This window comes from Panthera uncia, chromosome D4 (assembly GCF_023721935.1).
Source record: "Panthera uncia isolate 11264 chromosome D4, Puncia_PCG_1.0, whole genome shotgun sequence".
Taxonomy (NCBI): domain Eukaryota; kingdom Metazoa; phylum Chordata; class Mammalia; order Carnivora; family Felidae; genus Panthera; species Panthera uncia.
In genome coordinates this window covers 71,452,381-71,469,663 of record NC_064807.1, presented here as the reverse complement: position 1 = coordinate 71,469,663, position 17,283 = coordinate 71,452,381, and the positions used below count along the sequence as shown (strand labels likewise).

The 17,283-nt window shown below is 52.2% G+C and overlaps 1 protein-coding gene across 7 annotated transcripts in view; it reads right to left on the bottom strand.

Annotated features, from left to right (window-relative positions):
• The window catches only part of RGS3 (regulator of G protein signaling 3), a 140,349-nt gene that overhangs the window by 59,254 nt on the left and 63,812 nt on the right, over positions 1-17,283 (bottom strand). For 5 of the 7 annotated variants that reach the window (XM_049627652.1, XM_049627675.1, XM_049627655.1 and 2 more), the window contains 3 exons: positions 15,527-15,610; positions 10,071-10,182; positions 3,320-3,363 (listed from right to left, as the gene is read on the bottom strand). In XM_049627652.1, the coding sequence (XP_049483609.1) occupies positions 3,320-3,363; positions 10,071-10,182; positions 15,527-15,610 (240 nt within the window). Of the gene's footprint in view, positions 1-3,319; positions 3,364-8,034; positions 8,163-8,686; positions 8,734-10,070; positions 10,183-15,526; positions 15,611-17,283 lie in introns of those variants that run through there. The other 2 variants (XM_049627720.1, XM_049627710.1) reach the window with 2 other exon arrangements.

Sequence of the window (17,283 nt, the reverse complement as noted above, 5' to 3'; positions counted from 1 at the left end):
GAAGCTAAATTCCCAGCTGTGGAAATCCGTCCATATCAGGGACCTCATTGCCTGCCTGGCGGCCTGCATATGAACAGTCTCTCTTAATCCCCCATGTGATCTACCTCATTGCTTTCGATGCTGTTGCACACTGTGCCCTCTAATACCAGGACCCATGGTCAAGGCTGTAAACAGCCCTGAAGGCATCCTCACATGACTCACTCAGGGGCAGGACCTCCTGATGGCACAGCACTGGGCCCGGACAACTGCATTCAAACATGAGCATCCTCAAATCCAACCAGAAACCCAGGTCCTCCTGGACTCTTTAAAACCCTCATCTTGGGGCACCTGGGTGGCTCTGTCAGTTAAGCCTCCGACTTTGGCTCAGATCATGATCTCACAGCTCACGAGTTCAAGCCCCACGTTGGGCTCTGTGCTGACAGCTCAGAGCCTGCAGTCTGCTTTGGATTCTGTGTCCCTCTCTCCCTGCCCCTCCCTTGCTCTCTCTCTCTCAAAAATAAATAAACATTACGGGGCTCAAACTTGTGAGCTGCGAAATCATGACCTGAGCTGAAGTCAGACGCTCAACCGGCTGAACCACCCAGGCACCCCAACATTAAAAAAAATTATCAAAAAAAATCAACACCTTGCCTTACCTCCTTGTTCCTGAATTAATATAATCTTTGTATGAACTAAAACCTCTTCTGCTACTATTTGTTCATTTGCTTTGACAAAAGTCCTCCCATTTAATTCGAATAACCTTATGACACAGGTAGGAAGGAAAGGCACAGCTGTTACCATTTTCCAGATGGGAACACTAAGGCTCGGAGAGGTTAAGTCAGATGCTGCAGGAGACCTCTGGAAAGGAGATTCAAATTCTGTCTTCTGCCTCCTCCAGAGCCTGCAACCTTACCACATTTGTATAACTCTAAATGCACATTACAAGCAACATGAGATATTCCTCTTAGCTTACTTTTTAAAAGGTCAATAAATCATTGGTGATGTCTCCAATGGAGAATAAATGAATATGAAAAGCTCTCCCCCTGTTATGAAGATGACAATAATAATAACTACCATTTATGGAGTACTCACTGTGTGCCAGGCTCTGTGCTAAGTGCCTTGGACAGGGTATCTTATTGAATCTCATTTAATCATTACAACAACCCTGCCAGGTAGGCCCCATCAGCCTTTCTTCAGAGAGGACTATGTGACTTGCCCGGATCATTCAGTTAGGAAATGGCAGAGCCAAGATTCAAGTCTAGGTCTTCCTAACCCCAAAGCATAGGCTATTCGATTAATAGAGGCAGGATCAGATTTGAAGAGACTGGTTCTTGACCAACATGCCCTTTGACCCAATGCCCCTGGTGTTCTGAAGCCAGTAGGGAGGCCACATCTGTCCCATGGATTTGCAGGGATTGAAGGATACCTGTCCGGGAGAATAGCGACTCCAGGACCAAGGACTACGTAGGACAATCCCACCGGGGACCTACTGCTGGGAAAACCCAGCATGCTGCCACCCAGGCAAGTGGGATTTTCTAATGAAGTGGGAAAATCTCTCCAAATCCTGACTCCCTTGCCCTGGTTTCTTTTCGGGTGCCCCATGCATGTTAGACAATGAAGATAAATTGCTTGTCAGAAGTTCCAATTAAGATGTGAGTTTGGGGTTCCCCATGGGGACCCAAGACCACCATGTGGAGCCTGTTTGGGGCTACAGAGCAAGCAGGCATCTTGTCTTCCTGTTATAGACATGCCTCACGAGCAGCAGCCCTGTTATGAGAAAAGAGAGGCTTCTGGATGCCTGTGACCTCCAATCTCCCAGCCCCTCTGGGTCAGAACTCCTGGCGCTTTACTGAAATAAAAGGCCCCTGGATCAATATCCCTTCATCAGCTTTGGAGAGCTAGGAGGTCACAACTCCCTGGAAGCCAATAAGCAGAAGTGCTTTTCTCTACAAAAACAAACCAGACTGGCAGGAAGCTCTCTTGGCATTAAAGAACCCAGAGCTTGATTTCAGCCCCTACCAGAGAGAACTGGAATCCAGAGGGGTGAGGCTGAGGGGCCAGGGCTCTGGCATTTCCCAGCCTGGTCCACAGCTCCTAGGCTGTTTTCTGCCTTTGCCAGAAACTTCCCGTGCCTGGTGGAGATGTGCCAACCCAGGGGAGGACATCTAATGCCTTTCTGGCCCTCAGGTTGCCACTGTAGGCAACCGAGGTCCCCAGCTCAGCTCCAACAATGTCCACTGCCCTTTGGAACTCTCTGCTCTCCCCTGAAGCTAACTGGTCAACTCTGTCATCTCCCCCAGTCATCTGTTCACCCAAGGGGACACTCTTGAAGGCCTGCACCTCTTTTCATAGCCAGGAAACAAAGGAATGATTTTTCAATCACAAGCCACATACACATTCCTTCCCAAAAGGGTGTACTCCTCTTGGCCAGCGTAGACCATGCCCTACCCCAGCATCTTGTCCCATAAGACTGGCCCGTTCCCCAGACCGTGAGGTGGGACCGACTCAAGCAGAAGCAGAGGACAGAAATGGGTCTAATGAATCCTTGCTTGGAACAGATACTGCCCCTGCTCATATTAGCAGACACCCAAGGTCGGGAACAGAAAATTTGCGGAAAATTTAAGTCATCGTATGGCTCAGTGGCTCTCAACTTTTTCACAGCCATGGACTTCTGTGATTAAACCCCTGGTCTGAAGATATTTTTGTCTTCCAAAGCAGTAAGTCGTTTGCCTGATTTTGTTCAGCAAAGGGATAGCACTGCTCGTATGAGCTTCTGAGCAGACTGAAATAACCAAGAATACCAACCACATTATTCCAGCCCCAAACACGGACACTTAATATTTTCTTTAGCCTGCACTATCTGGCCCAGGTAAAGATGCAATTACCTTCAGGCCTTTTAAAACACTGACAAGATTCTGTAGGAGGGGTCATGGGTGGTACTTCCGGGAAAGAGAGGAAGAAAGAGGTAGGCACAAGAATTGGGGAAATCTCCAGAAGGAGGGCTACCAACTAGGTAAATAAGGTGATGCACAGCTGTCAGGCCACACCCTCTCTGGGAACCCTGCAGGTGCTGGTGACCAGAGGTTCCTGAGCAGGGGATCACAATGTCCTTCTGTCCCCTCTAGGCACTTCTGTGCCCACTGCTCTTCCACGCAGAGGTGAGAGGCACTGAGGTAGGGACTGCTGTCCCCATTCTACAGGGGGAGAAACCTGACCAGGACCACTGTACAAGATGATGTGGAGCCTGGCACCAGAACCCTGGACTAGACCCAGACCAATGTCGTCTCACTAGCACCAGGCCCACGGAGCTCTCTCCTCTGATCCAGGGGCAAGGACTCACCTCTGCTAGATACAGCACACAGAATTTCAGGTCTTCTGAAGAACCTTGGAGGAAACAAAAAGTAAGACTTGCATTAGAGTTGGCTGCAGAGTCTAAGCAGCTTGCTCCAGTAATGCCAGCTGCCTTGCCCAGAAGCCTGTATGCAGTACTTCCTGGAAAAAGAGGAGGAAAGAGGCAAGCACAGGGGACAGGGGAATCTCTGGAGGAAAGCCCACTTAATGGCCAAGCAGACTGAGGCACAGCAGTAAGGCCTCTGTCCACAAGTGGGCCTCACTCAAGGAATGCTGAGGTCCCACCCTCATGAGAGGCAGCCAGGAGCACCCTCTGGGCATCAAACAGCCACATGCGGGGACCCGTCGTCCACCTTAGGAGGCCTCCGTCTTTCCCCGCTCCCTGTGATGAGAGACACGGAGGCAGCACACATTTGGGTTTTCCTTCAAATGCTCCCAACTGCCTTCACCATTTTGAAATTCAACAAGGAGCCACACATTTGCTGGATGGACCTAGGAATGTGTGGGCTGTGCAGTGAGCTCCTCAATCATGGGCTGGCTGTCACCCATAGATGGTTTCCCAGCCCAGGCCCAGCCCCCTGGTGTTTTCCTGGAGTCCTAATCTCAAATCCCAGATTCAACCATCCTCCACCTCTCCACCTGGGAGGCAGCTGGGAAGGACCATCAGGCTCTCTGCTCCTGCAGCAGAAGAGTGGAGGAAGAGCACCTACAGAAGATGTATTTAGTCAGGGTGCTTCAGAAATGCAAAGATCAAGAGAGGCCCCCAGCCTGTTGGGGACGGCTTCTTGGAGGAGGATCCTCTTGAACTCAAATGCAAGATGGGAAGAAAGGACACTCCGGGAGGTGGGAACAGCATGAACAAAGGCATGTAGGTACAGAAGCACACGGTGTGGTTCGAGGTATAGCAAGTGTGAAGAAGGCCTGCCCCTCCCTGACCATTGTGGGCTGCTCCCCGGACCCTGGCATTACTCCCCATCAGGGCATTCTTCTGGGCACAGTCCTGGCATGGTTGATTTCCTGAATGTCAAGCAATTGGCCTCACTGGGCAGGTTGTCATTTTGAGAGAAGGAACAGTACAACACGTGTAACAACACACACGTACGGTGCCATGCACCACCCACGGTGCCAAACGCTGTCCGTGTATAAGCCCAACCCTTGTAAACACCCCTCCGGGGCAGGGGTGATTGTCACCCATGATTCATGTGAGGAAACTGAGGCTCAACACATATTTGAATCAAAGAAATTGCCCAGTGAACCAAAACGTGCTGCAAAGTTAAGGTGACAAGGTAACAGAGACAGTCAGTCAAGCCAATTCCTAAGAAAAGGCCCTTGTGTGGGTGAAGGCCGGTCCCCTCCAGAAGCACGTACATGGGTGGTTCCCTGGGCAAAACTATCCCTAGGGCCAGGGGTGCCAGCAAGAGCCAGATAAAAATAGTTCATAAGTGAGGCGCCTGGCTCGCTCAATCAGTAGAGCGTGCAACTCTTAGTCTCAAGAGTCATGAGTTCAAGCCCCACGTTGGGCGTGGAGCCTACTTAAAAAAAAAAAAAAAAAAAGTCCGTAAGTAAGTAGGGGGTTCACTCTGGACTTAGAAGAAATCCTTCTACTTCTCCACATTTAAAGGAGGGTTTAGAGGGGTACCGGGCAGCTCAGTGGGTTAAGCCTCTACTGAAACTCTTGGTTTCAGCTCAGGTCACGATCTCACAGTTTGTAGGTTCATGTGTTCGAGCCCTACATCAAAGCCCCAAGCTCTGCTTGGCATTCATTCTCTTTCTCTCAAAATAAATAAGCATTTAATAAAAAATAAATAAAAGAGGGTTGGGAGAGAGAGGGCCCCACCTAAAGGGCCCCATCATGTTTCAGAACCCAGGAGGGGCACCTGGGTGGTTCAGTTGGGCTAAGTGTCAGACTCTTGGTTTTGGCTCAGGTCAAGATCTCATGGTTTCATGAGTTGGAGCCCCGCATCGGGCTCTGGGCTGACAGTGTGGAGCCTGCTTGCGATTCTTTCTCTCTCTCTGCCCCTCCTCCACTCATGCTGTCTCTGTCTCTCTCAAAATAAATAAACTTAAAAGAAACCTCCCATTTGAAAGCTTCTGCCAACTCCTTGCCTTGTTGAGGATGGAGACAAGGGAAGGTGGTTTCTTTTGTTTAAGAAAACATACTTGGATGTCTCCTTGACTTTCCGGAAGCAGATCTGAGTGCCAAGGGGGAAACAAAAAGCTCTATGTAAGAAAATAACAGAAATTTGGGTTTTGGATGCTGGCAGTGAGAGGAAAGAAGGCTCTAGAAGGGAGGGGAAAGCCAAGGAAATGGGAGTCTCAGGGAGACAGTAGGCCGAGGTTGGGGGAAACTCAGCCTACTACATACCCCTAATGGCTAGGGGGTGGTTGATGATTGCTTGACAACTTTTCCTGTGCTGTGACACGCCCTACCACCACCCTCCTACATTACCCCAAACCTTCACTGAAATCCACTGCACATCATGGCCTTGTGCTAGCAGCGCTCTGAGAGAAGGACGGAATGGGGTCAGTGCTCAGCATGTTTCACAGCCTCATAAAGGGACAACAAGACTCGGGAGCCCAGGGTGCCAGGAAGGAGCCTCAGCTGCAGAAAAGCAGGCCGCGAGCTGGAGGACCCAGGAGAGCAAACTCGGCCATCAGAAACCCTTCTGCAACATCAGACTGGGCTCTGGGCTCTCCAGAGTGTGGAAACGGGGTGATTGTAAAGGACAAGGGACACAGAGGCACACAGGTGGGTTTTCCACCCAACGTTCCAACTGCCTTTACCATTTGGAAATTCCACAAGAAGTCATCGGCTCCTGGGTGAACCCTGCTTCCCCCACCCCGCCCCCGAGGATCGTGGGCCATGCAGAAAGGGTCCCAGAAGCGCACAGATGGCTTCCCCACCCAGGCTTCCCCACCCTCTGTCATGTTTCCAGAGCCCTCTCAAGCCTGGTCTGAGATCCCAGACTCAGCCATTCTCCAAGCCCTCTCCACCCTGTGTGACAAGCCTGGAGGCATGTTGTTTCCATTTTCCAGTTGCAGAAACTGAGACCCAGGGAGAGAAAACAACATGTCCAGGCATGCAGCAAGTAAGGGGCAGAGCTGAGATTTGAACCCAGGACTGCTGCCTCCGAAGCCTATGTTCTGACCACCGCATCACACTTCTGCTCCCCACACTGGTGCCACCCCAGAGATGGGGGTGCATCTCTTCCCCTGTCGTCGCCCTGGCAGCCAGCACTGAGGTGAGCTCTGAGGATGTGCTCGGCAATTGTCAACTGACTAAATTTAACCCCAAGGCAGTCCAGCAGCTGGGACCTACGCAGCTGAGTTCCCAAGACTGGGCTCCTGGCCCCCCGGGGTAGATGGAGAGCCCAAGAATCAGCTGGACATTTCCAGGCCATCCTGAAAGACCAGAGCAGGCCAGGAAGACACCCAGTGGGTGGGATGCTGGCCACCTGGAAGGCAGAAACGCAAAGACCAGCAAAGCCAGTGGGCAGCAGAGACAGGAAGAGGCCACAATGGGCCCCGGATGACCGGAGATGTCCCAATTGTTAGCGCCAGCTCTCCGCCTGTTCCCATTACACTGCCGTTCGGACCTGCTGAAGCTTGGGGGATGCTGGGCAGGAGGAGGGCAGGTTTAAGTGGCCACCACCAGCTGGGAGCCCTGGAGGAGAAGTGTGTCCCCAGCCCCCAAGCTGGGCAGCACTTCTAGTCTCCTTCTAGTCATTCATGCATTCGTTCACCTAATAACCATTCACTGGGCACCCACAATGTCTGTGCCTTGTGCTAGACCCTGGGAGGATGCTTGGCCACCAGAGCTAAGCTCCATTCAGGCAAGTCACACACGGGAGTCATTGGTCCCTGGGTGGGATAGATTCTTCCCCGCCCCCAGGAAAAGCCCTCGCCAGCCCCAGCCTGCAGGAAAGGCCAGTGTGCTCCTTGTTACCATCTTTGCCCCCAAGTGAACTTGCCACACATGTTGACTCGAAAGGGACACACCTGCGAGGCACAAGCAACATGAATCAGAAACCATTCTGCCACCAGAAGCTCCAGCTGAGGTCCTAAATGGATCTCTTAAGGGCCTCACTCAGGCACTTGCTACAGCAGCAGGTCTCTTTGGGCGCCAGGGAGATGGGCAGGGAGTCAGGCGCCAGGACCCCGGGTCCCACAGCTCCAACTCCGACTGCAGGAGAAGGGGACACTGAACTTCTGCAAACCCCAGGACCCACAGCCTGTCTCCGGGGCATGGGGGCAGGGGAGGAGGCAGGGGAGTCCACCAATGCCTGGAGAGAAATGTAAACGATGGAATGTGCACCCGGGTGCTCAGTGTCACTGAGCCATGTCCCCAGAGAGCCGCATTTGCTGTTAGCTGGCTGGCACCTGCTGCAGAAGGGTGAGACAACGTGTCTGCACCAAACCATCTGCCCCGCAAGCCCAGGACAGGCACACACGTGCACATGCCCCACACCCAGGCCAACCCGATAGGCTCTGATGACCGCGGTCATCTCTCCTGAGGAGTCCTGGCCTTGGCCACCTTCAGCCCACCGTTTTCAGGGAGAGGATGTGGTCTCCAGCTCCAGGAAGCCATGCCTGCACAAGGCTGCTGTTCACATGAGCTCAGCATCTGGAAGGTTTCTCTGCGGCGCCTCAGGCCCCACCCCACCCACTCTGACCAGCTGCCACCCGGTGGAAGATGGGGCTCACCCTGGTCTGAGGGCTCCAGGAGGGGAAGATCCCACCAATTCCTAGCCGAGGCGACCCACCCAAGGGTGGAGGTAGGACATATGGGCACCGTCCAGCATCTCACGGCAACCTCAGGGTCCGTGTGGGGATGTCAGGGCTGGGGAAGAACATAAAGGGCTGGCCCAACCCTTCTTTCACAGAGACGCCGGAGCCCAGAAGAGGCAAAGGGCCAACTGAAGCACGTTAGCAGCAAAGCCGAGCCCAGACTCCAAACACCCAGCTACTACCCTCGGCTCTTCCACTGCCCCCTTCTCTCTCCCACCCACCCCCGACCCAAAGCACAGCCAGTTTGAGCCCCTCTTCTTTCCCCTCCCTCCTTCAGGAAGCTGAGCAGACAGATGCAGGGGCCCAGACCCGAGCGAGGAGCAGGATGAGCACAACTGAGTGAAGGCTCAGTTCTTACAACCAGTCAGCCCATATTACTGAGCAGCCCACCCCTGACTGGGCCCTGATGGTCTGAGCCCACAGAGGAAGGGACTGCCCAGCGAGTGCCTGTGTGAGTCTGAGTGCAGCGGGGTGGCAGGGAGAACGGTGTGCAGGGGGGGGGAAGCTGGGTATGAGGGAAATGGGGAGGGGCAGGGAAGCCAAGGGCGGAGTCCACTGTAGCTCTCACCTGCCCCCTCCCGTGGGCACCGGGGAGCCAGGGTCCCAGCAGAACTTGCTCAGAGGGTCGCTCCTCACCTCCTTGGTCAGGCCCAGCCGCCCCAAGGGAAGGGCTGCCCCGGGAGAGGCGACTTGCTTATTGTCCCCCCTCAGGGACTGCCCTGGGCAGTGGGCAGCAGAAAGCTCGAGACAGAGAAGGAGAAGTTGTGAGCGACTTCCTGAGCGGGGCAGCCCGAGTGGAGGTTCTCACACCCCCTGGGTTTCTAAGGAGGAAGAACAGTGGGGGCGCCGAACACACAGGAACACAGGACAGGTCTGCAAACGGGCAGGAAGTTTTCCTGGAGCAAAACCCGTCAAAACAGAATTCTTTCGCTGGGTAATATTTTCCTCCCTGCCCCTGTTGCCCATACTCAAACAGGTCTGTTGTTGTTTTCATAATCTGCGAGAGGAAATCGAGCCCCTTTCGGCAGAGACTTCAGGCGCCAAACCAAATCGCTCAACAGATACTCCCAGCTGGCTTCCCCTTCCCCTCTTCCTCCGAGTGGAAAGTTTGCGGGAGACGTTCACGTCATGCTCCCATGCGCTCCCTGCTCCTGGGGCTCTGGCCTGGGCGACGCAGCTGGGTGGCGACGGAGTGGGGCACGCCCATCGGGGTTCTGTGTGGGGAGTGGGGGCGGCAGCTAGCACGGCCTGGGCACCTGGCGTGGGCCGGGCATTCTGCATATGACCTAATGTAATCTTTTTTTTTAAGTTTTATTTATTTTTGAGAGAGAGAGAAAGAGAGAGCGCATGTGCATGAGCAGGGGAGGGGCAGAGAGAGGGAGACACGGAATCTGAAGCAGGCTCCAGGCTCTGAGCTGTCAGCACAGAGCCCGACGTGGGGCTCAAACCCACAAACCATGAGATCGTGACCTGAGCCGAAGTCGGATGCTTAATCCACTGAGCCACCCAGACGCCCCTGACCTAACTTAATCTTCACAGCAACCTACTGGTGGCCCCACTTGCATGTGAGGCAACAGGCTGAAAGAAGTTGAGTAAAACTTGCCCAAGGTCACAGGTGGTGAGGGGCAGGGCCCAGGTTTAAACACAGGTCTGTCTGAGTCCAAAGCTCTTCCCACTCCACTCCACGGCCTCCCTGAAACGTGCCCGGGACAGAAACCTCCCAGCAAAGCTCCGGGGGTATGGTACAGCCTAGAATGGAAGGCAGGTGTCGGAGAGCCTGGCGGCCCGGGGGCAGGGCCTGACCCGACTACACATGCTCAGATGCCCCATGGCTGGCTGGCAGCCCCACTGTCAGAGGCACTGATCCGAGCTGGGCATCGGAACTGCCACCCAGAGTAGTGGGGCTCGGGGCAAGTGGGAGGGAGTCCGGGGCATCTCGGGTCCACACCTACCTTCCTGCAGCTTCACACTCTGGAGGTAGAGGGGGTTCCTCAGGACGTTGCAGCGGCCCGGCTCATCTTCCTTGGTGAAGAGCAGCAGATCCGAGTAGGCAAATAGCGTCACCTGCATCGTGAAGGAGCAAACACAAGCGGCTGTTCTGCTGTCCCAGAGGCCAGGAGCCACAGCCTCCCCAGGATGTCTGGGCAAGGGGTCCTTGTCATCTCAGGCAGAAGTAGACTAGATCAGACTCTCAGTGTGGCGTCGGCCAAAGGCAGACACCTGATCCGCAATCAGACTTCCCCTTCTCTCTACGGTGTTCTACACCCCCACTCCTTATAGTGGGGAAAACAGCGTAACACAAGACCCTCACCTTTGGTGGCAGATGGCCCCTGCAGGTGTCTCCACAGCCCAACACCCCCCCCACCCCCAGGCCATCTTTCTGCCTAACCGCCCCTGGAATCTCCAGCCCAGTGCCACTGGCTCACTGCTGGCTTGGAGCCACCCGTGAGCTGAGGGATGTTTGCACATTTGCTCGGATTCTCCTCTAAACGTCTGGCTGAAAGAGCACACTGCACTTGGAATCAGAAGTCCTGAGGCTCCTACCCGACTCAGGAGCCGTGGAAACTTGGTTAGGGTCCCTGAACCCTCAGCTTCGGTTTTGTCATCCATATAGACACGGGACAGCCCCTGCCCAGGTCCCTCACAGGCTTCTTTCACGAGCCCTGTGTAGACTGTGAATCGAAGCATCATGCAATGTGAGTCCTTGCTGTCACATTCCTCGCGGATAATTTTAACTGCATTAATGCATAATCGGTTCAAGAAAAAGCCAGTTACTTACGCGCCAGTACAGACATGTATGGAACTTTTATCTCTTTTTTATGCACTAGCTGCTCCAAAAATAAAGGAGGAAGCTATTTTTAGACATTATAGGTAAACCAACAGGCATGCTCAGCATAGTTTCATGCTAAAAAAAAACCCACTTGATCCCCAAATGCCACTGAAGATTACACTGCTCTCTGTTTCGTAAATCCTGCAGTGGCCTTTAGTTAAAAGCAATAAAGATCCAATTTTACATTCTCCGAAGAGGCCAAAATATTATTAGTTATGTGAACTTCCCTTGGAGGTGTCAAAACCTGACATGTCACTTCTCGTGGGGTAAGCAGAGTCGGCCAGAGGGCTTTGCATGCATCCCCGAAGGCCACAGCCAGCGTGTACTGGACGGTTGCTGGAGTTTAAACAGTCAACATGTTGACATTTAGCTATCAGACTGTTAACAGACCTAACAGCTCCACTTCTGATGCCCTCTCCTACAGAAATACTTACGAGGATATATTAATGTGAAACCAGAAGGATGTTCTCAGTAGCATCTTTGCAATAAAAAAGTAAAGAACACAGATGCCCATCAAGAGAGGGTGGATAAAATAAATTATTCCCCCCTTCCCATGGTAGAATTGTATGCAACTGTGAAAAGAATAAAAGAAAGCTGTCCGGGCAGAAATTGCGTGGGCAGAGTGCCCACCCTGCACTATGTAAGTCAAATAGTGCAACGTGCAAGAATGCATCCAGTTTAGTCCAATCTTGTAAAATGGAACTGTCAATTTGTACTTTTGTCTATAATACTCACCACCACACTCTTCACTCTGGGGAGTAGAATTCCATACATTTCTGTTTAATTTGCACTGTATTGCAAGAGAGTCTATTACTTTCGAGATTTAAAAATATATAGGGGCGCCTGGGTGGCTCAGTCGGTTGGGCATCCGACTTCGGCTCAGGTCATGATCTCACAGTCTGTGAGTTCGAGCCCTGCGTCGGGCTCTGTGCTGACAGCTCAGAGCCCGGAGCCTGTTTCAGATTCTGTGTCTCCCTCTCTCTATGCCCCTCCCCCACTCGTGCTCTGTCTCCCTCTGTCTCAAAAATAAATAAACATTAAAAATATATAAATATTTTTCAAAGGACCTCTTGGCTCCTTGAGCACAGTGCAAACAGACATTTGAAGGCATCTGGGTCACAGAGACAATAGGGGTGTCCTTGAACAGGAGGCTCCCAGTGGCTCCAGCTTCTCCAATGGGGACCAAATACAAGAGCTCAGGAACCCTGGGCTGGGAGGGATCCTGGAAGTGACTCTTTCCAGCCCCCTTCCAGACCATAGTCCTGACCCACCACAGCCCAAAAGAAGCTCCCATCTGTTCAGTTCTTTCTTTCTGCTCAGTGCGTTTTCACTTGTAAATAACATGACTGCCTTTATTTATAGATGAGGACCCTGCAGCTCAGAGAGGTTAAGTGACCTGTCCAAGGCCACACAGCTAGGGCCATTGCCGAGGTCTAGCTGACCCCAAAGCTTTCACTATACGGAGAGGTAGCAATATGCCTACAGCTGTCCTGCCCCTGAATGTGAAAGAATCCAAACAGAGACCAAAACAGAAAAGCAAAGGAGACCAAAACTGAAGTCAAGGGAGGGGAAGAAGATGATCTAAGAGCTGAGAAGGATCTGAGGGGCTGATTCTCTGAGCAAACCTAGAGGCTTTCCCACTACAAAGAAACCTGGCAGTCACCTCCAGACCCATGGGGAAGCTGGTCGGGGAAGGGTCGGAGGAGGTGGTCTGTCAGGAACCTAATAAGTCAAAAAATGTCCCAGGCTCTGAGAGAGCTGGGTGGACGGCAACGGGAGAAGAACCACAGGCAAGGTGAGAAAGCTCCAGGCCACTACTCTGGCCCTGATTCCCAGAGCTGAGAATGTGGTCTAGACAGGAAGTGATTAAGGCATGAATGAAGAATTTCCCCAAAGGTCGGGTCAGGGAAAGGACAGAGCTGGCACACAGCAGGAGGCAAGGCAGAGGGGCAAGCGTGCCAGGGGAGGGCAGGTGGGCCTCTCTCCCAGGTCACCAGCACCGTGCTGGCCTTCCTCCAACAGAACCCACGGTGGAGTGATGCCCATCTCCACGGCCCAATTACCCCACTGCCTTCCACAAAAGGCCAGGGGGGCTGCCAGGCGTCTTCCCCACACAGGTTCCAAGGGCACATCTGTTTTCCCAAAGGGTCAAGTGTTGAGAGATTGCTTGGTTAGGAAATCCTTGCGACTTGGAGGGTCACTTCTCCCAAGCAGCCCTAAACAAGTTTTCTCTGGAGATCTTGCCTAAAGGCAGGGTTTGCCGAAAAGACCTCAGTGCCTTAGTTAATGGTAAACTCAGTGAGTCAGTGCATAAAGTGAGGGTGTGTCAATCCTGTGCCCCTGTGACCTCTAGCACGGGGCCTGACTACACAGTAGATGCTCAACAGCTCTTGTTTGAACGTGTAAGCGAGGCTACTCCAGAAGGCTGATTTGATCTCAGGGCCCATTAATCAAGTGTGTGACTTCTGGGAGGAGGTATGATGGGGGGCAGCTCAGTGCGATACTGCATCAGCTCACAGACGTTAGCACACAGGAGGACGCTTGGAGAAGAGATGGGAAGAACAAGGAGGAACATGCCAGGAATAAACGTGAGGGCAAGGGAGAACTCTCTACAATCTAGCACTTTCCAGGAACATAACCCATGCCTGGAGAGGCTGCCTCTACAGATCCAAAACTGGCTGGAAAGCCATCAGCTGGAAAGTTACAGGGAAGCCATCAGAACGGGCAACTCCTGAGGGCCCAATCAATGCTGCAATTCTACAAACTTATCCAAGCCCCTCTTGAATTGGTTTAGACTTTTGACCTCAAGATACCAAGATCCATGTATTTGCTTCCTAGCATATTTCATGAAAAAGACATATATTTATTTCACTTGTCTTTGTATCGCTTCTTTCAATCTTCAAAAGGGATCTCTGAGCTCTAAGGTACCAGAGATTCAGTAGACAAAGATTTTCTGGACAAACTGTGACTATAATCAGACTGTGGCTCCAACCATGTGCTTGCCAGTCTGTTTTTAAACAAACGTGCTGGAGGCAGCATGGGATCATGAAAGTGCTGCTGAGCCAGAGAGCAGAGACCCTTGAGTTCCAGTTAATCTCCCTAGAGCCTCAGCTTCCTCATCTGTAGAATGGGGACAACTGCGCCTCTCAAGAGGATACTGCAAGAGCTAATTTAAGATCTACTATGTAAAATGCGTGCACAGTGAGAATACACAGTAAGTGCTCGGTGTTTGAGCACCTAATGGCAAGAGGACAAACAAGAGAGCAAATCCAGACATACGTGTGTATTTCAGGATGACTGTCATTTCTGCCTTCCTCTGGGTCTTGTGGATTTACAGCCACACCTCACTTTCGGACCGTTGGCCACCTGACTTAGCTCCACCACACTTACTCACCAAGCACAGTTCCAAGTGACTTCTTGTTCCTAAAACTCAAATCCCCCCTCACCAAGACGAAGTTTTACTCTCTCACACGCAATTCAGAAGATATGCAAAGGTTCCTAAGAAAGGTCCCCATGAGTAAGCTCAAAGCCCGTGTGGGAGAAATAAGCATGCAGTCTCCCCAGGGAGTTCCCGTGAAAAAGAAAACACTCATTTGGAACATATGAGTTCTGGTCCTCTTGTTGAACACACACACACACACACACACACACACACACACACACACAAGCAGCCTCCTGCTTAGCCACAATTACACATAATGTCCCAGAATGCCAGAATGCTGAGGTTGAACGGGCCCTTAGAGACCAGCCAACCACAGCTGCCTCTAATACACACACCCTCACTGTTCAGATGAGGGCACGGAGGGAGGACGGAGAAGTCACAAGCCAGCCAGCAGCAGAACAGGAGCTGGCTATATGCTTCCTGCCTCCTCCAAGTTTCCTGATCATTCTACCACCCCAAGCTGTCACTCAGCTCAGCCAAGCCCCACTGCCGGCCTGATGAACAGCAAGCCCCAGGTAGTCCAGTCAGATTCCAGGGCTCCAACTTCTGTGCCACACAGACTTCACAGGACTGAGCCGGCTCTGGGGATTGTGTCGGGGAGGGAGATTCCCCCAGTTAGAGATAAGCAGAGGCCGGCTCCCAGGAAGAATGGCATGATCTCCACACCCAGGCCTCAGCTGGCAGAGCTGGAGCCCAGAGGATTTGGGATTTGGGTTAGTACGGACCCAGAAAACCTGAGTAAGTGATGTTCCTTCAAAAATCCTCTTTGGCTAACAGCTCTAATCTTCTTACCTACAAAGTCATTCATCACAGCTGGGGTGAACTGCCATCTCTCCTGCTCCTTGGGGGAAGTTGGCATAAACAATGGGATGTCTTGAGGGGCTGGAAAACTTTCTAACCATCAAAGATGAACCAGACAGCTTTGAGAGGTAGTGAGTTCCCCATCGCTGGAGATGTACAAGCAAAAGCTGGGCAGCCATTCGGTAAGGAGGGGGATGGAAGGGGAGGAGGGTGGAAGACTTCAGGATTTTTCTATCCTGAGACTGTACAATTCTAAGACCACCAGGAAGAGAAAAGTTAGGGGCCTGGAGGATGCCGGTGAAACCCCACCTGGGAAACACGTGTGTGAGGCTTACCTCGACAGCCTTGTTCCTCCCCTCGTACAGCAGCAGCTCCTCAGACAACAGGAGTGTCCGGGCAGGGTTACAGAGATCTAAAGGCTGAAAACAATGTGGGCAGTTCAGAGAAGTCCAACGGAGATGGGGTGTGGGGAGAGGCAGCTTGCCAGAGCCAGCCACAGAGAACCCTCTCAACTGACAACAAGAAACCTCCAGCCTCCCCCCACCCTGGGAGCCCAGACGCCCCCTCACACACAGGTGGAAACAGAAAGACAGATGCTCTTGTCCTGAGCGGAACTGGTGCTGCCACCCTCCCCACCAAGCCTCACTGTAAGAGCCACACTGTGGCAGGAAGTCCGACCACATGTTTAAGCCCTCGCAATCCTTCCCCCAGCTCCCTGACTACACTGGGCTCCAGGGCCCTGCCAGGCCCCACTCTCCTCCATCTGTCCTGTTCAGGCCTCATGGGAAAGTCCCTGCTGCCAGGCCCAGGCTCTCAGGACACCTTCCTGAGAGCCTCATGCCAGATTTGGTCACTTAAGTCCCTTCAGAGCCAGGCCAGTCCCTGCTTGAGTTAACGGACTCCTTTGTAGCCGTCAGTCCCCAGGGACCAATTCCCACCCAGAATTCCTACCCGCCCCAGCATCCTGCCTCATACCCACTGAGGAGCCCTTTGCCCAGCCCAGAGAAAGCTCCCTAAGATCTGGATTACCCAGCAGGACTTATTCTCTGTGAATGTATATTTATAACGTGGCTTCCGGGTTACCTGAACCAAGAAAGGTGATGGAAGAAAGATAATGGGACAAATGTCATCTATACACAACAACCTGGATGGATCTCACAAGGAACGTGAGGCAGAAGAAGCAAGGCCCCAGAAGAGGCCAAACAAAACATGTGACCTGGGAAAGTACACGTAGATGGTAAAAGGAAGGGAAAGCCAGGAAATGACTAGTGTGGAGTCAGGCACTACGATGAGGAAGAGACATGTGCAGCCTCTGCAGTGGCAGCAACGGCCTGTAGCTGTCCCTTCGTGGACACCTGCTTTGCAATTATTCGTTACTATACTGGTTCACGCGTTGGCTTGTATACTTTACAATTTAAAAGTTGTTATAATGTTTTGAAAACGAATTTTAAATTTTTTAACAAAGATCTTAAAATGAAAGTGAAAAAGAATCCCTGTGGATGCCAAGACCTTGGTGGTTCCATCCTGAGAAAGAGAAAAAACGAAAAGAAAAGGCAGGAGTCATCTGGGGAGAGGTAGGTCACCTGCCAGTGATGTGGTGCATCCTGACAAAGTGTGAGTTCTAACATCCACTGGACAGTGACAGTTCCGGAATGGGATGCCAGGGAGACCAGAGAAGGAAGGCATGGTCAGAAATGAGGCCCTTGGGGTGGGAGGGTTGGGGCGCCTGGGTGGTTCAGTCAGTTGGGCATCCGATTCTTGATTTCAGCTCAGGTCATGATCCCACGGTCATGGGATCGAGCCCGCATTGGGGTCCGTGCTGAGCCTGGAGCCTGCTTGAGATTGTATCTCCCTCTACCGCTCCCCTGCTCTCACTCTCTCTCTCTCTCTCTCCCTCTCCAAAAAAACAAAAACAAAAATGAAAAAGAAGCCCTTGGGTCTATGTCATCTCTATGTTGCTGATGAAGAGGACCAACTAACACAATCTTTCTAGAAAGCAATTTGTCAATATATATAAAGAGTCTTTAAAATGTTTATGACCCATGACCCTGTCATTTCACTTCTAAAGATCTCTTCCACGGAAAATAATCCG